Source organism: Salvelinus fontinalis, chromosome 42 (assembly GCF_029448725.1).
Source record: "Salvelinus fontinalis isolate EN_2023a chromosome 42, ASM2944872v1, whole genome shotgun sequence".
Lineage (NCBI taxonomy): Eukaryota > Metazoa > Chordata > Actinopteri > Salmoniformes > Salmonidae > Salvelinus > Salvelinus fontinalis.
Genome location: NC_074706.1, coordinates 15,593,486 through 15,616,468, shown reverse-complemented (window position 1 = coordinate 15,616,468; position 22,983 = coordinate 15,593,486). Strand labels below are relative to the sequence as shown.

At 44.0% G+C, this 22,983-nt stretch overlaps 3 protein-coding genes across 5 annotated transcripts in view; 1 reads left to right on the top strand and 2 right to left on the bottom strand.

The window, feature by feature from the left end:
* Window positions 1-1,445: 1,445 nt before the first annotated feature.
* LOC129840947 (transmembrane protein 134-like) lies at window positions 1,446-9,033 on the bottom strand. 3 transcript variants are annotated; one of them, XM_055908999.1, is made up of 8 exons: window positions 8,947-9,033; window positions 3,422-3,687; window positions 3,239-3,306; window positions 3,008-3,094; window positions 2,775-2,851; window positions 2,309-2,353; window positions 2,134-2,187; window positions 1,446-1,801 (listed from the first exon to the last, which is right to left on the bottom strand). In XM_055908999.1, the coding sequence occupies exons 2-8, from the start codon at window positions 3,632-3,634 to the stop codon at window positions 1,719-1,721; spliced, it is 627 nt and encodes a 208-aa protein (XP_055764974.1). In that variant the 5' UTR covers window positions 3,635-3,687; window positions 8,947-9,033; the 3' UTR covers window positions 1,446-1,718. The 3 variants fall into 3 exon arrangements, with proteins under 3 accessions (XP_055764974.1, XP_055764975.1, XP_055764972.1); XM_055909000.1 differs by lacking the exon at window positions 8,947-9,033 and adding an exon at window positions 4,374-4,571 and having other exon boundaries at window positions 3,008-3,067; XM_055908997.1 differs by lacking the exon at window positions 8,947-9,033 and adding an exon at window positions 4,374-4,570.
* Window positions 8,048-14,326, top strand: LOC129840943 (plasma protease C1 inhibitor-like). Its single transcript, XM_055908993.1, has 10 exons — window positions 8,048-8,195; window positions 8,549-8,596; window positions 9,000-9,288; window positions 11,265-11,588; window positions 11,798-12,013; window positions 12,334-12,477; window positions 12,692-12,895; window positions 13,048-13,187; window positions 13,292-13,514; window positions 13,863-14,326. Exons 2-10 carry the CDS (start codon window positions 8,549-8,551, stop codon window positions 14,108-14,110), a joined length of 1,836 nt encoding a protein of 611 aa, XP_055764968.1. The 5' UTR covers window positions 8,048-8,195; the 3' UTR covers window positions 14,111-14,326.
* A 75-nt stretch (window positions 14,327-14,401) lies between these two features.
* Window positions 14,402-22,983, bottom strand: part of LOC129840944 (double C2-like domain-containing protein beta) — a 54,848-nt gene continuing 46,266 nt past the window's right edge. Inside the window, exons 10-11 of the mRNA XM_055908994.1 lie at window positions 22,316-22,412; window positions 14,402-19,970 (exon numbers count right to left, since the gene is read on the bottom strand). Of these exons, the coding sequence (XP_055764969.1) occupies window positions 19,831-19,970; window positions 22,316-22,412 (237 nt within the window). The 3' untranslated portion in view covers window positions 14,402-19,830. The remainder of the gene's footprint in view (window positions 19,971-22,315; window positions 22,413-22,983) is intronic.

Here is a 22,983-nt window from a genome sequence, read left to right as displayed (position 1 = left end):
AAAAAAATTGGGTTGAATTTAACTATTTTATTAAAACATTAACCCTTCTGAACAATAACAAGAATAACATTTTCCTAAATCATTACAATAAGATTTTTTTCAGAGTGATTACAATTGCACTAGAATTGTTTATTTGTTTATATTTTTTGTTTGTTCCAATATTTTCTCGTTAATACCTGCGTTCTGTTTTGTATGATGTAAGAATGTAAATTGTTGAACTGTATTTTGAACAGAATAAAATAAAATAAAAATTTGTTTACCGTCTACCAGTTGAATCAAATCAAATTGGTCACATACACATGGTTAGCAAGCAGATGTTATTGCGAGTATAGCGAAATGCTTGTGCTTCTAGTTCCGACAGTGCAGCAATATCTAACAAGTAATATCTAACAATTCCACAACAAATATCTAACTGAGGAATGGAATAAGAATATATAAATATATGGATGAGCAATGTCAGAGTGGCATAGGCTAAGATGCAATAGATAGTACAGAATACAGTATATACATATGAGACGAGTAATGCAAGACATGTAAACATTAAAGTGACTAGTGTTCAATTTACTAAAGTGGCCAGTGATTACAAGTCTGTATGGAGGCAGCAGCCTCACTGTGCTAGTGATGGCTGTTTAACAGTCTGATGGCCATGAGATAGAAGCTGTTTTTCAGTCTCTCGGTCCCAGCTTTGATGCACCTGTACTGATCTCGCCTTCTGGATGGTAGCGGGGTGAACAAGCAGTGGCTCGGGTGGTTGTTGTTCTTGATATTTTGGCCTTCCTGTAACATCGGGTGCTGTAGGTGTCCTGGAGGGCAGGTAGTTTGCCCTCAGTGATGCGTTGTGCAGACCGCACCGCCCTGTAGTTGTGGGCGGTGCAGTTGCTGTACCAGGCGGTGATACAGCCCAACAGGATGCTCTCAATTGTGCATCTAAAAGTTTGTAAGGGTTTTAGGTGACAAACTGTTGCGCCTTCTTCACCACACTGTGTGTGGGTGGACCATTTCAGTTTGTCAGTGATATGTATGCAGAGGGAATTAAAACTTTCCACCTTCTCCATTGCTGTCCCATCGATGTGGATAGGGGGGTGCTCCATCTGCTGTTTCCTGAAGTCCACAATCATGAAAATGTGATTGTAGATTATTTTTCTCCACTCTTCTCTAACATTGATGTGGCTAAGTTTTCCCTACACACCAACATTATGCTTTTCAAATGCTTTTTGTTCCAAAAGGAGCCAAAACACTGCAGAACACTTTATAGTCTTGCACGCAGAGCGAAAATACTCATCATCCCAGTCATTAACATCTTGGGTATCTGGCCCCACCAAACACATCTGAGAGAAATACCTAATACTTTCGGCACCGACCGCATCACAGCTGTCCTAAAATCCCCATGCGGTTCGCATTATCCCAACACCAGTGCTACTAACAAACACTGACTCATGGAGACCTTTTAAAAGTAATATACAAAAAAACAGGTTTATTGTAGTTTCACAGTCACTATTTACTCACGAGGCATGACACAAACAGGCAGGGCAAATCAGACTCCTTCTCTTCCATACAGGATGTGCAAGAAGCTTATCGAGGCACAAAGTGGTTGAGTTTGTAGTAGTGGTCAGTATAAAGACAGGGTAAAAAGGTTTGACATAATAAGAAAAAACATCTTTGTTACATAAAAAGTACAATACTCAAAATTGGACAAAAAAAAGGTGTAGTGCAATGGGTCATTTTTCAAAATAGGGCAAGTAGAAGAACTTGAAGCCTCTTCTTCCCCGAACCGCACAACTGATGTAAATCACATGGTACACTGAGGGAAAAGGAGAGAAAACAATTACCACACTGTTTTAATCATTTCTGTAGTAAACATATGAAGCCATAGTAATGCACATGTAAACTGTGAAGCTTTTGTAATGCCTGTGTGTATTTAATCTGCAGATTACTTGTTTCAACATACACAGTGATACGTCTGTGACAGTAGGGACTTCTACACACCATTACAGGACTGTTTAAGTTCACATTCCCACCCACATGCACGGTCCAGACGTTATGATTAAAAAGACAGGAGAAAAGGCTGAAAGACGTGTGAAACATGAAATACATTGACTATACAACCAAGTCAAGGTAAAGAGCACTATATACCCCCAGGAATGAAGAGAAGAAATCCAGGGATGAAGAAAATGGCACTTGAGACACCTGTGGAAAACATCAAAGATACCATGTCAAAGCCCACAGTAAAAGACTACCAACGACCAAGAATACAGACATCTTCACTGATATGTGACAACACACCCCACATTCACTGAATCTTTCTTACCTGCATCCGGATTCAATTGTATTACGACACCAGTGAAAATGAGAGCTGAGAGAAAGAAAACTTGGACATTTAATGAAAAGGCAATATCTCAAGACAACTAAAAATAGATATGAGAACACAAGAGGAGTTATTCCGGGGCAAAGTTCAGTGCCATGAATGCATTACAATGGCTGACAATGGGTGGTAAAAAAACAAGACATCTATAAAATATAAACCGCCGTACACAAACTAAATGTTAGACTGCAGTGTTTCCCAACCCATTCCTGGGCTGTGTGCACATTTTTTTCCTAGCCTAGTAATAACACACAGGATTCAATGTATCAGCAAGCCTTTGGTTAGTTGAATCAAGTGTGTTAGTGCTGGGCTGATACCTTGCACGTTCGCCCAGGAATGGATTGGCGAAAAACACTGTTGAATGAGAATCACGGTTGATGTTTTCTCTTTCAGCAGAGATGGTGTGACTTACCGACTCCAGTGACGAGGAGAAGGAATGAGGCGAGGACCACTCTTCTGTTCTTCTTCACCAGAGGGTGAGACGTCCACCTGAGGAAAACATCAGGGTTTTCCTCAGTCATTGTGGGTGTTTGAGAGTGTGTGTGAGTACATCCTTGATCTTATGTGATATTGTGGGCATGGTCCAGTGTAATGCATTCTTGTGAATGACTGCTTGTGTGTGCGTTTGCGTGCGTGGTTAATTACCCGCAGCAGTGTGCAGAGAGCTGGGTGACAGAGCTCAAGGTGCTGAACGACCACTGGGAGCTGCAGTAAGACAGAGTCGCAGGATCACTGAGGGGGGGGGGGGGGGGAAATGGGATAGTTGAACATCTTTCTTGATATCATAGAAAATAAGGAACACGCATTTAAATTTGAGGGTGCCATTCTCATCTAGGTAATGCCAGATGCAATCACAACACGCCAATGAAGACAAACCTGATTTTGAAGAAGTTATTGAAAGAGGAATTGCCACTGCTGCCCAAGACGTCTTCATTTTCCAGATTCTGTGCGAGCAGAGAGAAAGAGAAAAATGTTAGGTCACCACCACACCCTGATATCACTTCTATGTGTGTATGTGTGTTATGTCTATACGTATGTGTGTGTATGATGGGGCATCACCTGGTACTTCAGACTGCTGCTGTGGTCGGGGGAGCCAGCCACAGCGGAGGGCGAGTGAGTCTGGGGTTTGGCAAAGGACAGGGTACCGAACGTCATCTCTCCCCCCTCTCTGTCTTTCTCTCGGCCCTTCCATCCTTCCTTCTCTCCATCAGATACCACTTCATCCTCTCCCTCCAGCACAAACGCGTCATCGATGCTGAACTGCGTTTCCATAGCCGGCGATTGCCAGTACTCTCACACCTTGCCGCTGCTTTGGTTGATATACACTGTGGGTTGAGGGGGAAATTCAGCAAACAATGGAAATAAAATCAATGTACAAAAGCAGATTTTATATCCAAGGGCCATATATGTGGATGTCAACATAGAGCTCTGATCTAGGCTAAACTAATAGCTATAGTTAAGTGGATTGTAGTTAAGCTAATAGTTAAGTGGACTCGTCTTGTGTTAGCAGTTCGAGATGTGTGAAATCGACATCATACATCCAGCCTTTGGGTTAAAGATTAACCACATTGAAGCTCAGGCTGCATGTCGTTTTCAACAAAGAAAATTCAGCGATATTTTTTTTTTTTTCTTTTCGTATTTGTAACATTCATATGAATTAAACAGATCTTGCGTAAATGTTTGATAAACCAAATTGTTTACAACTCCATCTCCACTGTACCCTCTAACCCTGCGACTTGCAAACACGTCTTTCGTAGATAAGGACATTAAGCGGCATAATATCCGGTTGAAAAACGTTAGCTAAGTGGTAGAAACAACATCAACAAAGAGCGTTGCTAACTAATAAACACACATGCGTTTACGTCAACGTACATTATTATCTGAAGCTCTTTATGAGATAATTATTTGAAACATTTAAAAGCAACTTTTAATAACTACTTCGGTTATGTCTACATTGTTTGGTTGCACTGCTCCGCTAACGGCTAGCAAATTATATAAGGAATAAACTTACTCTCTTTTTCAGGCGATTTGACTTAAATTTCACGTTTCCATGTGCATGTTCACATATTTACATTATTTGCTGTAAGCCTTTGTTTGTAATATGTCATACTAATCTGACTGCAAAAACTTCCCAAAACTTTAGACTTTCCTTATGCATCCGGTTTACGATTGGACATGACTGAGTGAAACCTATTCGGATTCTAATACGCCCAAATGAAAAGGCTCTACTAATCGATCGCTGCCTTGCAATGTCGATTTATCATGTACTTAATACGAATAAAAACTCATCCATAATCATCCATAAAATAACACGAATGTTCATTTTCATTCGTTCATGTTTGTTCATGTTCATTCGTTCATGTTATGTTTATAGCAAAACAACAAGCGGCACACATAAATATTATATTGATACATATTTGTGAAAAGTTGACCTTATCAATGTTAATCAAGATGAATATACATAACTATAAAAAATACAAAGATAAACTATACCGAACAGAAATATAAATGCAACATGCAACAATTTCACGGATTTTACTGAGTTACAGTTCACATAAGGAAATCAGTCAATTTAAATATATTCATTATGCCCTAAGATCGAATCGCACTACACCGGCTCCGACGCTCGTCGGATGTGGCAGGGCTTGCAAACTACTACAGACTACAAAGGGAAGAACTGCCGAGAGCTGCCCAGTGAGCCTACCAGACAAGCTAAATTACATCTATGCTCGCTTCGAGGCAAGTAACACTGAAACATGCATGAGACCATCAGCTGTTCCGGACGACTGTGTGATCACGCTTTCCGCAGCCAATGTGAGTAAGACCTTTAAACAGGTCAACATTCAGGCCCCTGGGCCAGACGGATTATCAGGACGTGTACTCCAAGCATGCGCTGACCAACTGGCAAGTGTCTTCACTGACATTTTCAACCTCTCCCTGTCCGAGTCTGTAATACCAACATGTTTCAAGCAGACCACCATAGTCCCTGTGCCCAAGAACACTAAGGTAACCTGCCTAAATGACTACCGACCTGTAGCACTCACATCTGTAGCCGTGAATGCTTTGAAAGGCTGGCCATGGCTCACATCAACACCATTATCCCAGAAACCCTAGACCCACTCCAATGTGCATACCACACCAACAGATCCACAGATGATGCAATCTCTATTGCACTCCACAATGCCCTTTCCCACCTGGACAAAAGGAACACCTATGTGAGAATGCTGTTCATTGACTACAGCTCAGTGTTCAACACCATAGTGCCCTCAAAGCTCATCACTAAGCTAAGTACCCTGGAACTAAACACCTCCCTCTGCAACTGGATCCTGGACTTCCTGACGGGCCGCCTCCAGGTGGTAAAAGTAGGTAACAACACATCCGCCATGCTGATCCTCAACACGGGGGCCCCTCAGGGGTGCGTGCTCAGGTACCTCCTGTACAACACTATTCACTCATGACTGCACGGCCAGGGATGACTCCAACACCGTCATTAAGTTTGCTGATGACACAACAGTGGTAGGCCTGATCACCAACAACAATGAGACAGCCTATAGGGAGCAGGTCAGAGACCTGACCATGTGGTGCAAGGACAACAACCTCACCCTCAACGTGATCAAGACAAAGGAGATGATTGTGGACTAGAGGAAAAGGAGGACCGAGCACACCCCCATTCTCATCGACGTGGCTGTAGTGGAGCAGGTTGACAGCTTCAAGTTCCTTGGCGTCCACATCACCAACAAACTAACATCGTCCAAGCACACCAAGACAATCGTGAAGAGGGCAAGACAAAACCTAATCCCCCTGAGGAGACTGAAAAGATTTGGCATGGGTCCTCAGATCCTCAAAAGGTTTTACAGCTGCACCATCGAGGGCATCCTGATGAGTTGCATCACCGCCTGGTATGGCAACTGCTCGTCCTCTGATCACAAGGCACTACAAAGGGTGTTGCGTACGGCACAGTACATCACCGGGGCCAAGCTTCCTGCTAGGACATCTATACCAGGTGGTGTCAGAGGAATGCCCTAAAAATTGTGAAAGACTCCAGCCACCCCAGTCATAGACTGTTCTCCCTGCTACTGCACGGCAAGTGGTAACGGAGCGCCAAGTCTAAGTCCAAGAGGCTTCTAAACAGCTTCTACCCCCAAGCCATAAAACTCCTGAACAGCTAATCATCCCCCCCACGCTGCTGCTACTCTCTGTTATTATCTTTGCATAGTCACTTTAATAACTGACATCTACATGTACAGTACATAATTACCTCAATTCCGGTGCCCCAGCACATTGACACATTGACTCTGTACCGGTACCCTCTGTATATAGCCCCACTATTGTTATTTACTGCTGCTCTTTAATTATTTGTTATTCTTATCTTTTACTTTTTTTTAGGTATTTTCTTAAAACTGCATTGTTGGTTAAGAGCTTGTAAGTAAGCATTTCACTGTAAGGCCTACACCTGTTGTATTCGGCACATGTGACAAATAGAATTTAATTTGATTTGATATGATATATGGATTTCATATGACTGGGAATATAGATATGAATCTGTTTGTCTCCAATACCTTAAAAAAAGGTAGGGGCATGGATCAGTATCTGGTGTGGCCTCATGCATCTCCTTTGCATAGAGTTGATCAGGTTGATGATTGTGGCCTGTGGAATGTTGTTCCACTCATTTTCAATGGCTGTGCGAAGTTGCTGGATGTTGGCGGGAACACACTGTTGTACGTGTCTATCCAGAGCATCCCAAACATGCTCAACGGGTGACATGTCTGTTGAGTATGCAGGCCATGGAAGAACTAGTTAGTTACTCTATAAATTACATTTTCAGCTTCCAGGAATAGTGTACAGATCCTTGAGACATGGGCCTATGCATTATCATGCTGAAACATCAGGTGATGGCGGCAGATGAATGGCACGACAATGGGCCTCAGGATCTCGTCACAGCATCTCTGTGCTTTCAAATTGACATAGATATAATGCAGTTGTATTAGTTGTCTGTAGCTTATGCCTGCCCACACCACAACCCCACCGCCACCATGGGGCACTCTGTTCACAACGTTGACATCAGCAAACCGCTCGCCCACACAACGCCATACACGTGATCTGCAGTTGTGAGGCCGGTTGGACGTACTGCCAAATTCTCTAAATTGACATTGAAGGCGGCTTATGGTAGAGAAATTAAAATAAAATTCCCTTACAACAGCTCTGGTGGACATTCCTGCAGTCAGAATGCCAGTTGCACGCTCTCTCAAAACTCGAGACATCTTTGGCATTGTGTTGTGTGACAAAACTGCACATTCTAGAGTGTCCTTTTATTGTTCCCAGCACAAGGTGCACCTGTGTAAAGATTATGCTGTTTAATCATCTTCTAGATATGCCACACCTGTCAGGTGGATGGATTGTCTTGGCAAAGGAGAAATGCTCTCTAACAGGGATGTTAGAAAAAAGAAGAAAAAAAAAACTTTGTGCACAACATTTGAGAGAAATAAACTTCTGCGTATGGAACATTTAATTTAATTTTATTTCAGCTCGTGTAACACGGGACCAACACTAGATGTTGCGTTTCTATTTTTTGTTCAGTGTATTATGGGAGCTTTTGCCAAATAACCATGTGATTTTCGGTAAATCAGCCCGTACAAAGTGCAAACACACAAGACCACTAATCAAACAGTAAACAGATAAGTCATTATTTTTGGTGAGAGGAGGGAAGGGAAGGACACACATACTGAACACACGCAGTAGGACGTGAACCCTTTTTTCCCCCCAGTTGAGATAATATATCATCATCCGCCTTAGACAATTTCTGATGCTGTAATATTTGCAAGTGACCTGCAGTGTGAGTAAACTTTTTAAATGCCTTTCTAAAGATCTACCAATGACTCAATCACGATAGGCCTACTGTCATAGGGATATCATGGTTAGTTACTCTAGAAATAATATTTCTGATATTGCTTGTCTATGTTGTTATAACTGCAAATGCCATGTCTAATATTTTTCTTGTTGCACTGAGATATAGAGCATGAGTGAATGACCAATCGGATTAGGAAAGAATCCATGAATATGTGCCAAACTAGTCTTGTTGTTTTTTCTTCTATTGATTTTTTCATTCCCACTGCCCCTTTGCCCGCTGTGTCCCACCGTCCCTTCCTACCTCTTCTCTCCCCCCCTATCTTTCTTCATCTTCCCTAGATGGGGATTTCAGTCCTATCGTGTGTCTCCCTCCTGCTTGTCTTTGAGGTAAACACAAAGGGCCAGTTTCCTGGAGAAAGATTAAGAACACTCGTGGACTGAAAAGCATGCTAAATGGAGAATCTCTGTTGAAAATGCTTTTTAGTCCCGGGTCCGTTACCTGCATTTACAAAGAGTAGGATTGCTGTTCGGCTTTCGCTTTTAGATCATAATGAATAGGATAATATGGACAAGGCAGATCTGACGCTAGATCAGCACTACTACTCGAAGACACTTTTTGAATAAGGGCCCAGGAGTGTAGGCGTAAATCTGGTTCTGGGAAACTGGCCCATTTTGTTTTGTAATATCAAACCCTGGTTTTTAGGACAAATGCTAATGTGGCGAGACACCTCATGTACCTTACTGCCTCCACCTTCTTGTTTGGTTGTCCATCTCTGTCTCCTCTATCCAGCTTTTCTCTTCCTCCGTTGGGGTCCTGCAAGGTGTACCTGGCTCCACCCTGGTCTTCCCATGTCTCCCTGGCCAAAACCAACAAAGCTTTGCTGGGGCTAAGATCACCTGGAAATACAACGACTTCCTGGTTCCCGACTACCCAGAATCCTCAAAGCAACTCAAGCTTTCCAAGGATGGCTTCTATCTGGAAATCTCTCCTGTCAGTGTAGCCAACGAGGGGGAATATGAATGTGTGATCAAGCAGAATGATATGGAGTGGCAAAAAGTGCACATCGTCCAGGTTGATGGTGAGGACGCATACTGTCACCTCCTATTTTCATCACAACTGCCTGTGACGTGATGTAGGCCTTTCTTGAAATTGACACTCCACTTCATTTAAACATTTTTTTTTAATCATGTTACAAGTTAAAACTCAATCACTGGTTCACTTTTCCTTATTCGTACAGAGTGCCTACATTTTTATACTTAGTAATTAATCTTCAAGTCTATGTTGAGAAGAGAAATAGGACGACAACGTTAGCAGAGTGTCGTGTCTTGGCTATCATTAATGTTGCGACGATTGTTTTATCAACTCGATTAACTATGTTCAATTATTACGATGATTAAATGAATCCTGTAACAATTTACTCATTCCCAATCTTGGGGCACCACGGAAAAAGTTTATTTAACGAGTTACCGTTTTACGAATGAACTCTCATAGATATAAAGATCTCTTACATTTCAGTCATCAATCAGTCATGAATTAATTGTTACCTTCTATCAGTCTCATTCAGAATGTCGCAAAATCCTTGGATATCTGCACAAACCCTAGCATAAATTATGAATCAGAGCTATATACAAACTGGCTTAATTTTTTATTTACTAACTAACTAAATAATCACACAGAAATACATAAACAAAAACAGAATAGCTTACACATTGATTACTCCATAAAGCAATGAAAGGTCCCGAGGGTAATAAACCGATATGACGGCTTGCTACACAAAATGAAAAGGGAGGGGCATGTAAGAAAGAGCGGGAGAAAAGACAAAGGACTTCACTATCACACAAACAGCTGATAACTATGCTCATGGAAATGCTAATACTTTGCACATCAACGGCCCCGTTCATTCGAAAATAATTGCAATGTACTTATTTATAATTGTATGCCTTTGTTGTCTCTCTGTTGAAATTGCCGGTCCATTTTCTGGAGAGTCAGTCGACAGAAAGTCTCTGGTTGTCCACCAGAGGTCACCATGTCCTTTGCAGTCGTAACTTGTCCAGCGGCTCTGTTCCTTAGAATAGGGTGGTGAGAGGAAATTGTTCTTTGTCTCTTGTCTTCGGTCGAGTTTCCTAAACTATTTTAAATATACAGCTGCTGACTGTGAATGTGTAGTCTTTAGTTTTGTAGATTTCTAAACCATTTCTAACGTATTCAGCTGGCGCTGCACATAGCTGGTCTATAGAGTCTAACCATTTGTGTGGTTCTCGTGATGTCTGGACTTGTAGAGGTTTTCTTCTTCTCTGAATAAAGTTTCAGAGTTTCTAGCCATTCTGTACCTTTCAGCTCACGCTGTCGGTCTCGCTAGCCTAATGTACATTTTGTCACGAGTCCTATTTAAGCACTCTGGGAAAAAGGGGCGATCCCTCATTCTGTCGTAATGTCTGTGCTCTAGTGGGTGTGGTCACTGACTGGTTAAGACTTCATATGAAAATCAAAGCTAACATCACATTACATCTTCTCACAAATAGTTTCATATTTAATAATATACATTCCCCCAACATTTGGGTGTGACCCTGACAACTGGGAAATATATACATTCAGAGATAGGGTTAGGTTGTTATATTGTCCTTCATGAGATCCCAAAACACAACTGATCTGATATAATTGTTCTTTAAATACCACGGACCACTCCAACTCTTTGGATTAGAGAAATATTGTTTCATTCCCCACTTTTGGATGATGGAGTTTTGGCGAAGAGAGGAGAGAGGGGAGGGGCAATCTGGCGCATATGATCCTCACCTTAAAGGGCAAGTCATGACAAGAGGGTTTAGATCACAATGAATAAGTCATTCAGTCGATTTAAACATACAGCCCCAGAACTTCAGTGTATTCATAGATTGTGATTCCGAAACACTGGTGAAATATGGGGCAATTATTTTGTTGCAGTTTAGCAAACTCTACAGGTCAGAAAACATTGCATTCATTTTGAGGTTGGCTCCAGAAAATATTTCTACTGTTGTGCTGTCTTTCTGTCTTCCATTTTGGTCTCTGTCCCTCCAGTGTCAAGCAGCTACATTCTCAAAGTAAATGAAGGGTCCACTGTGAATTTACCTTGTGATCGCCCACCATCCAGCAAAGACCTGGTCCATTGGTACAGATATGATAAAGGAATGACAATCGGCACACGGAAGCAGTTGAATCCTGCAGAGACTGGAGAAATGGTGGATGGTGACAGACTAGAATGGCTTTTTGGCCCCCTTGAAAAAGATATGACAATCACACTTAATGAGGTCAAAATGGAGGATGCCGGCATATACTACTGTGAGACAGCTGAGGAGGGTAGAGACAGCAGCAACTTTAATACAATTGAACTAATTGTGGAAGGTACGTTTAGCTAACCTTCTTCTTCTTCCATTACACTCTCAAAATTTGCATATATATACACATTTGTTAAATTGGTGTAATTCGCAAATGTCCAAATTGATTCCAAATAGCCATAATGTCCAAATGTTAGACATTCACCTGCAATGTTCAAGACACTGTCACACTCTTGATTTGTTGAAATTATAATCTTCATTTGCCATTTCTTTTAGCTGCGCCCACCGTTCTTCCTTACTCCTGCGTTGGGTTCATGACCCCCTGGGAATCGTGTCAGGACAAGACCAGCAGGTCGTGGGAGGCCATGCTAGGAGAATCCCTCAATGAGTTCTCCATGAAGCTTTATGCCCACCTCAGCCAATCACAGCCCATGAATAACCTGCTCTTCTCTCCAATCAGCATCAGCGGGGTGTTAACCCACCTGTTACTAGGTAAGTAAGAGAGGGTGGGGGTTCTTTAAAATGGAACATGGAGAGGGGTTGTCCAACTGCGCTCATACTCTAGACCTCAGTTCTTTTGAAAATAAAGCAACACTCTTGATATAAACTCTCACTGAATGATTGATGTATGGAAGGCCAAGTAAAATACATACTGTATCATCCTCTCTCTCTCTCTCTCTCTCTCTCTCTCTCTCTCTCTCTCTCTCTCTCTCTCTCTCTCTCTCTCTCTCTCTCTCTCTCTCTCTCTCTCTCTCTCTCTCTCTCTCTCTCTCTCTCTCTCTCTCTCTCTCTCTCTCTCTCTTTCTCATTAGGGGCTCGTGGCAAGACAAGGAGAGACATGGAGACGGCTCTCTGTCTGTCTCACGACTTCTTCTGTGTTCATTCCGAGGTGAAGAAACTGAAGCTGAAACTTCAGGACACACTGAAGATGGCCTCCCAGATCTACTACAACCCCAGTACTACCAGAGCACAATTAATACTCATGATAGTTATAGCTTGTTCTCCACATATAATTTTGAATTCTCGTCGTATATTGTCAATTTAATCATTGTCGCCATACCCCCTTAACTCACTCACTCTGTCTGTCTGTCTGTCTGTCTGTCTGTCTGTCTGTCTGTCTGTCTGTCTGTCTGTCCACCTCTCTGACATTCCCTCTCTCTCCCCCCTCAGATATGAAGTTGAGTGAGTCCTTTACCAACCAATCCATGCAGTTCTACGATGCGGATCCAGTCAAATTGACCAATAGCAGTGAGGTAAACGTGGAAATGATCAACAGTTGGGTTGCAAAGCAGACAAATAATAAAATCAAAGAGCTGGTCGACTCTGTTCCCGCCCACACTGAACTGCTACTCCTCAATGCTGTGTTTTTCAATGGTCAGTATCCTGTGTGTGTGTGTGTGTGTGTGTTTGTGCATGTGTGTGATCAAAGTAAGCTCTTGGTAAGCACCGATGCTCAATCTATCTGATAGGATATAGTCTATTTTAGCGGATATGGAGTATGTGGATAATAAATATATCTGTTTCAGGTCAATGGAAGATGAAATTTGATGCAAAATCCAACATGTTTCCATTTGTGAAACTGAATGGTGATACTGTGAAGGTGCCTGTCCTCTACAGTGCCAAATACAAATTGGCTGTGAAATATGTCCCGGCAGTGAAGGCACAGGTAACCATTTTGATTACACACACCCACACTTACATGCACAGATACACCGTAAGCGATCACACACACAATCTACGTAACATTCTGACCTTGTCTATCACCCATAGGTGGCGATGTTCCCTCTCTCTGGTGCAAGTAGCTTGTTCATCTTGCTCCCGCCCACTGCCAAGCTCTCAGACCTGCAATTGGTGGAGGGGAAGATGACGGACAAGGCAGTGAGCCAGATGGTGGAGCAGATGAATCAGGTGTCTCCCCAGGCCACCGAGGTCACTCTGCCCAAAATCAAACTGGACATCCGGACCGAGATGAACACCCTGCTCAGGAAGATAGGTCTGTCCGTATGCGTGTCTCTCTGTCTGTCTTTTAGCTTACCTGCTGCCTGACTGTTCGAATTATAAGACTGTGCATTTTGTTGTAGCCACCTGATTCAACTAGCCACCAAGCCCTTGATTAGTTGAACCAGATGTTTGTGCTTGGCTACAACAAAAATGTCTTCATCCAGAGGCAGGAATGGATTTCCCCAGGTCGTTCTAAGTCAACCTAAACCAACAACTCTGGCTTTTCTTGATTTGACTCTCTCACTTCTCTCCCTCTACCTTCTCTTTTTCCTTCTGCCCCTCTTCGCTCTCCTTCTCCATATCTCCCTCCTCTTACTCCCACACCTCTTTCTTCCCTTAGGTTTGTCGGAGCTGTTCGACAGCGCCAACCTGTGTGGCCTCTACCCCGACAACGAGTTGCTCCTGACGGAAGCCCGCCACCGGGCCTTCGTCTCCCTGACGGAGGAAGGTGTGGAGGCTGGGGCGGCCACCTCCCTCTCTTTCTCCCGCTCCTTCTCTTCCTTCTCAGCCCTCAGGCCCTTCCTGATGATACTGTGGAGCGACCAGGCCAAGGCCCCACTGTTCGTGGGCCGAGTGACCGAGCCGTGAGAGAAGGAGGAAGAGAGAGGGAGAGAGGGTAGCATGCATATATAAAAAAGCCACGTTTGCAAAAGAAAAGGACAACTTCATTCTATGAAATTACATGTTCATTGTAACTCCATAGAATGACTGTCAAAGTGTTTTAAAATAAATACTCGGTAGGGCTTGCTATAGGTTGTCACAAAATGCATGACTTATCAAATAATAAAAGTTGACATCTCTCCACATGTGGTATGGACATCTTTTTGGACGAATGTGCTATTTAAATCACTCTGCTGTCCAAATAACGTACACAGTAAGTCACTGAAACGGGTTCAGTTTATTTAAAAAAAAGTAGTTCCACAAACTCACCACAGGATGTCAATCACAGCGTATGTTCCAACATAGAGATAGCCATTACGTCAGTCAGTAAACAGAGATGCTGTAACAATAGTCCTCCCCCTCCACCCTGTCTCCCCATTCCCTGACGATAAAGGCTTTAAAGCAACTGCGGACCGAGTAAAGCATAAAATTGAGCAACTTACAAACAATAAATTACAAACCAACGAGTACACATCAGCGATGATAGCTCAAACAGATTTGAGTGACGATGCCATGTCAATGATATCAACCATAAAGAAATTGCCATTGATCAATGTTAGTTATAATGTTAGTTGCATATGCATATATATATGACAATCATTACACATGCAATTCTTTATTAGAATGTCATGATGCATACGGTTTGTTTTTGTCACATGATGAACAAAGTCGAGTTCGCTTGACCGACAACAAGTAAAAGGCAGAGATGGAGAGAATCTGAGAGAAAATAAAGCATCAGATCACCTAGGCAAGATAATAAATAACTCCAAGTCCAAGCCTGGCTTCACATGATAAGGAATATCCCGGCGAGGGAAGTACATACATACTGAGTAACTTGTGGAATAGACACCGGCTGGACTGCGGTTTTAACCAATCAGCATTCAGGATTAGACCCACCCGTTGTATACATACTCAGTATAACATACAAAAAACCCATGAATGCATCTTTGACAACATGTCACGTAGTGACATCGGAGATGTTCATCATTTGATTATCCGTTTCACTGTTGTTGCTGCGGGTGGAGAGGCTTCCTGTGTCGTCGTTGGTGTGCATAGAGAAGAACAGATTCCGCCCTCTCCACTCCACCGCCGTCTTGGTCAAGGTCCCTCAACGTGTGCTCTTGGTGACCGCGAAAGACCAGACGAGCTGAACTTCTCACCCGTTGTCTCAGAGTTCAGTCCCTAGCTGTGACGATCCGTGAGCCGTGTCACATTCTACCGCTAGCCATGTTCAATCGTCTTTTTTTGTTGTTGCTATCCATCATGACGCCTTCATTCACACCTTCGTCCAAGTACAGAATTACGAACACAGAGATCCCAGACAACGATTAGAAAGTAAGAAAAAGTCCAGAAGACTGTTGACTGACTGAGATGTCTAATTCACACTACAGGGCTGACCCAAACCATACTGTGCTAAGCCTGGATATTTTCTTTTCACATTGTCCTTTTTCCATTCAAGCAACTACAGTAGATGGGTTACCAAGTCAGTGGAGTATAGCTTGGCTTGACTTGGCTGTGTTTGGCTCAGTAATGTGAACAGGGTAATAGTGTGCTTTAGTGGACCAACGTTGGAACTATAAGGTGTCCAAACTGTAGCCAGGGGCCACAGGATTGGGCCTCTGTCCTTAGGGTTATTAACCCCTCCAGGTCTGTCTCTGGTGAAGGAATCCATGGTGAGAGGTCACTGTCTACTTTATGCCAGTGTTTTGTTTTGTTGCAAGGGAGGGTGGGGGAGTGGGGTGTCCATGAGTGTGTTCAGATTCAATGCATGAACACGCACACACACACACAGACATGTACACAACGCACACACACACTTGCAAGCACGCACACACACACACACACACAAACGTTGTGTCGGTATCCTTTGATCCTACATGTACATTAGTCCATGATTGTCCACACAGTCCAGTGGTCGAGCCTCTGGGAGGGATTGTTGCCATGCTGAGTATAATTCATCACAGCCAATCTCTCTTTCCTCTGGGGAAATCCATCACAGGGCGGGGAGGGGGAGGGGGGTCTCTGTTGTCCATCCCCGGGATCTCTGTTGTCCAACCAACCCATGGTAGTCTTTTAAGCTCCATGGGTAGTCCTCTCTCATAAAAACAGCCTGGGTAGTCTCTCTCGCATAGTTCCCTACACTCCTAGACGTAGACACTTCTAGACCTAGACTCCTAGACCTAGACACTCCTAGACCTAGACACTCCTAGACCTAGACACTCCTAGACCTAAACTCCTAGACCTAGACACTTCTAGACCTAGACACTCGTAGACCTAAACTCCTAGACCTAGACACTCCTAGACCTAGACACTCCTAGACCTAGACACTCCTAGACCTAGACACTTCTAGACCTAGACTCCTAGACCTAGACACTTCTAGACCTAGACTCCTAGACCTAGACACTCCTAGACCTAGACACTTCTAGACCTAGACTCCTAGACCTAGACACTCCTAGACCTAGACACTCCTAGACCTAAACTCCTAGACCTAGAGACTCCTAGACCTAGACACTTCTAGACCTAGACACTTCCTGAATTCCTCCTCTTAGACATTGATCAAATGTCAAATGAACCTATTCCTTTGGCTACAGATGGAGTTTTTGCCATATTTTTCACACTAATAGTTTTTTTTCTTATCTTTTCTCCAAGATGGAACATTTGAATGTCTACAAGAGACTCACCGAAATTGAAAAAATCCAGTCATTTACAAATAAAATCTTAGTGTAAGGGCGCAGTGAACTAGGAGGAAACTCTCTAAGTCCTCGAGAGCTACTGTGCATGCTTTTGTTCCAGCCCAGCATGAACACACCCGATGACACTTGTTATTGTCCAGACTGCATTAGGCTGGAGCTGGAGCAAAAACCTGCACACCCAATAGTTGGTATTTGATAACTTCTGATAACCCCTCTTTAGAGTAGAGGGCTATAGTTTGTTTGAGACTGTCGCAAAAATCTCTCTGTGCTCTCTAGCTTTCAATTCAGTAAAATTCAAAGGTCAAAGGGCACAGAGCAGGGGTCAGAGAATAATTCAGACTGAGGGTTATCTTGTGTGACTGTCACCAAGGAAAAAGTGACTCACTGGACTGCCAGCCATACTGTTGCACATGTGACAGGACATCAGTTTGTTAGACCACGGGGACATCCAGGGAACATAGGAGTGAGTCTCATACTGTAGGAGTGAGTCTCGTACTGTAGGAGTGAGTCTCGTACTGTAGGAGTGAGTCTCGTACTGTAGGAGTGAGTCTCGTACTGTAGGAGTGAGTCTCGTACTGTAGGAGTGAGTCTCATACTGTAGGAGTGAGTCTCGTACTGTAGGAGTGAGTCTCGTACTGTAGGAGTGAGTCTCGTACTGTAGGAGTGAGTCTCGTACTGTAGGAGTGAGTCTCGTACTGTAGGAGTGAGTCTCATACAGTAGGAGTGAGTCTCGTACTGTAGGAGTGAGTCTCGTACTGTAGGAGTGAGTCTCATACAGTAGGAGTGAGTCTCGTACTGTAGGAGTGAGTCTCGTACTGTAGGAGTGAGTCTCGTACTGTAGGAGTGAGTCTCGTACTGTAAGAGTGAGTCTCGTACTGTAGGAGTGAGTCTCGTACTGTAGGAGTGAGTCTCATACAGTAGGAGTGAGTCTCGTACTGTAGGAGTGAGTCTCGTCTCTTTTGTTCTGTCTTTCTCCACAGCTCCATGCTTCAGGGTTCATGGATGGAGACATTTGGAGAAGGACGTGACACGCTTACAGTCAAACCCGCACGCGCGCATACACACTAAGACACACGTCTACACACACATTTGTGTGCAAAATGTATGCACACACAACAACTCACTCACACGCAAAGACACATACACACAGGAGGATAAGGGGAGATACAGACACCCACTGTCATCACGTACAGACATCGGACAAGTACACAGAGACAGTACAGTCAGATGGATTATTTTGTGCTTTAACGTCATGGTGTGCCAGTTTTCATCAGAGCGACAACCACCATAATAGAACATCTATAGCAGGTGACTTATCCAACTTGTCCTCGTCACTTGGGTACTTTGTGAAGTAAATCAGGGATGCAGAGGAGGGTAAACACATGCTAATGCTGTTAACGCACCTTGGTGAATACTGTTTTCACACCTATTACGCTAAATTAGCACTAGCACTGTTAGCGCTGTTAGCCCTATTCGGGCTGTTGGTACTGTTAGCACTGTTAGCGCTGTTAGTACTGTTAGCATTGCTAGCACTGTTAGTACTGTTAGCATTGCTAGTGCTGTTAGTACTGTTAGCATTGTTAGCGCTGTTAGCGCTGTTGGCACAGTTAATGCTAGAACTGAGTCATGGGTAACTGCATACGTGGAGTGTGTCTGAAAGTGGACGTGAAGTGGTTGGATCAACACAAGTGGGTTTATGGAAAGCGAATCAGCTAATTAGGCAGATTTGTTGGCGCTAAAGATCGTTTTGCGTGGCTGATTGGTCCGCACAGGGAGTGTATTAGCCAGTGAGAATGACTAGTGCACCGTTACTGTTGTATCGAGGTGTCTGCCAAACTGAGGGTGCTTCCCACTGGGCACCTGTATCAGCTGTGTCGCCAGCAGTAGCTAACGTGGCCATTTTTTGCCCTCTCATAATTTTATTTCAAGTAGGATGGCAACCTACACAATACATAACAAATATTGATAACTATCTAGGTGTCACATTGATACGGTCTACTCAATAGGGAGGGCATGAACGGCAACAACACCAGGACACAGTGTCCTTCACTTCCGCTCGCTAAGCACTTTTGTCCCGCACCGGTGCGGGAAGTAGTTACTTAGTGTAGCCAACATCAGGGTGACAGTCACAGTAAGCACACAGATACAACACATACAAGCAACAGTACACCCATCATCAGTACTTTTAATGAAAAATAAAAAGCTGTCAGTTATATTCACTGAAAATATACAATTCTTTGTAGCAGTGAAATACAATTTGCACTCATCTTCTGGCTTCAAAACGGAAGTCCAAACGCTAAGAAACGGGGAAAAAAAACGACACCGCTCAGTCAAAACCATCTAACCAATAACAGAGCGCTGATGTTACACCCACTTTATTCGCCACGCCCACTTTCAGAGACACACCAAGTATGCAGTTACCCATACTTCCTAGAACAGCTGAAGCAGTTAGCATTAGCGTTGCTAGATGCCAGTCATCTCTTTTCCCACCTTTTTCAACTACATCCCTAGTAGAAACAACCTGGCGATTACAACGTTTGTAACAAGACCTTGTTGGGCAATGGGCCCAAAAGTGCTTACAGACTGTTCCAGTATTGTAGTTACAGTGCAAGTAAGAGGTTCTACCCTATTCATGTACATTTGAATGACTGAAATGCAAGTGACTTCACAATATTGAGGGCTAAGGTAAAATTTGTTAGCACTTTCACATTAAACATTTCAATGAGGGACATTTTCACAAATGTATTTACTTAGAAAAAAAGCTAAATTGGGATAATTACCCACTATTATTATTTGTATTATAATTAATATTGTTATTATTAAATCCTCATTATCCGTCTCATTATTGCATGTTGTATCACTATTATTACTTTATTACTTTATTATTTCTTTCTTTCTTTCTTCACCATTCATTGATTATCATTTAATAATTGCGATAAAGTGTGTGTGTGTCAGTCACTGCGTGGGGGCCTCCGGGGGGGCTCCTTGCTGCGTGAGGGTGTGCCAGTACTCGACTTTCTTGCCGATGTGTTTGAGACACTCAAACCAATGTTTCAGCCTCACTCCCTTAGCATGTATGCCCAGTTCCACTCCACCTGGGAGAGAGGGAGGTAGAAGGTGGAAGGGAGAGAGAGAGACACGCAGACAGACCCGCAGAGAGACACACGGGGAGACACACAAGGAGAGAGAGAACAGCAAGAAAAAGGGGAGAGATTAAGAAAAGGGGGGGGGGGATTGATAAATAGCGATAAATTGACAGATAGGAAACGAGAGAGAGAGACGAGGAGAGAAAGAGTCATCCCTGGGAGGGTCATCAGACAGACAGTGGTTTCCTGGCTGTGATTCCATAGTTGATGGAGTGTGAAGTTTTAAACACGGTATTTTGCAGACGTCGGCTTTCACAACACCTCAAACATACTCAATAGCTCATCTGTGGCCCCACTAAGCCTTGGCATTAAACTCAGATACAGTGAGAGGTGTGGGGGAGGTTAATACTGTTCCCTTACGTAACTCACACTCCCTCAGAACCAGACAGACACATATCAAGACAGACACACGCAGGCCTCACAAGTATAAAAATACAAACACAGACATCTCACTCGGCACAGGCGTCAACTCAACGTCTCTTCCACTTTCTTTCAACGTCATTTAATTGAAATGATGTGGAAACAACATTGATTCAACCAGTGGTTTGCCTAGTGGGATGTGTGTAATTATACGTGCGCAAACACACCTCGCCCCCCTCTTAGCGCCCAATTTTCAGAGAGCAAGTGTGTTTGCATACTCTTCTCACGTACCTTCCTAATGACCCCTTCTCATTCTTGCCACCCCCAAACACAGACACACACACAACCTGTTTGCTGAGTTTTTCTAGGCCACTCACGTACCCCCCTAATGACCTTCCAATCCCCTCTTTCCTTTACCTTCCCTTCCCTGACCCCCCCCCACCGTGTTCCCTGAGCCCGTAGGGGTGTGGGTGACAAACGGCGGGCGACAGTGTGACGCGGCGTGGGACGAGAGAAAGAGGGGCGAGAGAGAAACACTGACGGATGGGAGGAGATGTTTGAGGGAGGAACTGGCGGGGGGCCGTCCCACTCCCTCTCTCTTTTCCTCCCCTTCTACTCTCCTCCCCTTCTCCTCCCTCCTCGACACCTCTGTCTTTGTGCAAAATGAGAGGTCCGGTTCGCACATCAATTGCTCCCACAAATCTCAGGGGGGTGGACGGGGGGACGCTGCTACTCTCGCTCCGTCTCTCCTCCCATCCATGATTACTCTATTCCTTTCTTTCATTCTTCCGTCCCTTCTCCTCGTCTTCTTCTTCCATCATTCTTCATGACCTTTATGGAGAATATTTGACACCGCATTTGTTTCTCCCTCTGCTCTATCCGTCTTAACCCTTTTTTCCCCTCTCGGTCACTCCCCACTTTCTTTTTCCTCCCTTCCTCCTGTCTCTCCCAGTATCACAGGCATTTTCCGCAGTGCTAACAGATTTAGGCCGTTGTGTATGTTGGCCATTACGCCATAATGATAACAGTCTTAGCCGGGCCAGTGTGTTAGAGCGATGGCCTTTTCCCCCTACTCTTCTGGCGTGGGTAATAACTCCCAAACATTATGGCCCCAGCTTGAGAGAGAGAAAGAGAAATAGAGAGAGAAAAAAGCGTGAGAGAGATGGAGGGAGAGAGAGATGACATGAGGGGGTGAGAGAGAGGGCATGAGGGAGAGATTGAGTGTGCGCGTGTGTGTGAAAGAGAGAGCAGGCCTGGGATAAATAGAAAGTGTGAGTTGAGAGAGAGAGAGAGAGAGAGAGAGAGAGAGAGAGAGAGAGAGAGCGGGAGAGAGCTGGAGAGAGCGATAGAGAGGGCACTAGGGAGACAGTCGGAAAGAGAGAGAGACTCAGCCTGTTACAGGGAGCCTTCAGACGAGAGTAAAACACTTTGATCTCAAGGCCTTCCAGCTCCCTGGGAGGCAATCCATTCTCCCCCAGCTGCCTCCCCACCGGTTCTCCCTCACTCCCCCGCTCCCCCGCGCCGAAACGCCTGCCTCCTGTGATATACAGTACACGCCGGGCCCCGTCAGAGCCGTTTAGTGCCTCACAAAGCAGCGTGAATCCGACGTGTCACCCCGTCGAGGGTTTGAGGACTCCTTTCTGTCGCTCTCATTTTAATTTCCCAATGCTTTTGCTTCTCCACATACAGTCCTTTCCCTCTTTTCTGCTCGTTTTAAATTCATCCCCCTCTTCAGTTCTTCCTTTCTTTCACTACTTCTTCTCCTCCTTTCACTCCCTTCCCTCTCTTTTACCCATAACGTCATTGCTCATCACACTGTGGCCCACGTTGCTCTCCTCCTCGCACGCCCAAATTCTCTTACCATTATTTTCTTTAGCTATATTTCTAGCTCTCTATCTCCTCTCCTCCTTTCACTCACTCCCCCTTTCTCTTACCTATGAAGTCGTTGCTCATCCCCAGATCATAGTCCCATACCGAGATCTCCAGTGTTTTCTTCGCCAGCTGGTCGTGTGGAACTTCATACACAAACTCCTGTAAGGAATAGAGGTAGAGAGCGAGAGGAAGGTGTTCATGTATTCACACTTAGCGTGAAAGTTATTCAGATTATGTTTAAAATTTAATGTGACATATGCATGGACTTAAATTCAAATTGATGGTAGGGTAGGTAGTTATCCTCTACGGCAGGGGTGTCAAACTCATTCCACGGAGGGCCTAGTGTCTGCAGGTTTTTGGTTTTTCCTTTCAATAAAGCCCTAGACAACCAGGTGTGGGGAGTTCCTAACTAATTAGTGATGTTAATTCATCAATCAAGTATAAGGGAGGAGCGAAAACCCGCAGACACTCGGCCCCCGTGGAATGAGTTTGACAACTGTGCTCTACGGGATCAGTGTCCCCTCCCACGGGATGGTTGCGCTAACGTAGGCTAATGTGATTAGCATGAGGTTGTAAGAAACAAGAAAATGTCCCAGGACATAGACATATCTGATATGGGCAGAAAGCTTCAATTCTTGTTAATCTAACTGCACTGTCCAATTTACAGTAGCTATTATAGTGAAATACTACCCTGCTGTTGTTTGAGGAGAGTGCACAGTTATGAACTTGA

Bases quoted from the DNA above. Each gene is read 5' to 3' on its own strand.
- LOC129840947 (XM_055908999.1), bottom strand. From the start codon at position 3,634: ATGGAAACGCAGTTCAGCATCGATGACGCGTTTGTGCTGGAGGGAGAG. The intron at 3,095-3,238 runs GTTTGTCTTCAT...CCCCCCCCTCAG, and splicing joins AATAACTTCTTCAAAATCAG to TGATCCTGCGACTCTGTCTT. The intron at 2,852-3,007 runs GTAATTAACCAC...TGTTTTCCTCAG, and splicing joins CTCTCTGCACACTGCTGCGG to GTGGACGTCTCACCCTCTGG.
- LOC129840943 (XM_055908993.1), top strand. From the start codon at position 8,549: ATGGGGATTTCAGTCCTATCGTGTGTCTCCCTCCTGCTTGTCTTTGAG. The intron at 11,589-11,797 runs GTACGTTTAGCT...CATTTCTTTTAG, and splicing joins AATTGAACTAATTGTGGAAG to CTGCGCCCACCGTTCTTCCT. The intron at 12,014-12,333 runs GTAAGTAAGAGA...CTTTCTCATTAG, and splicing joins GTTAACCCACCTGTTACTAG to GGGCTCGTGGCAAGACAAGG.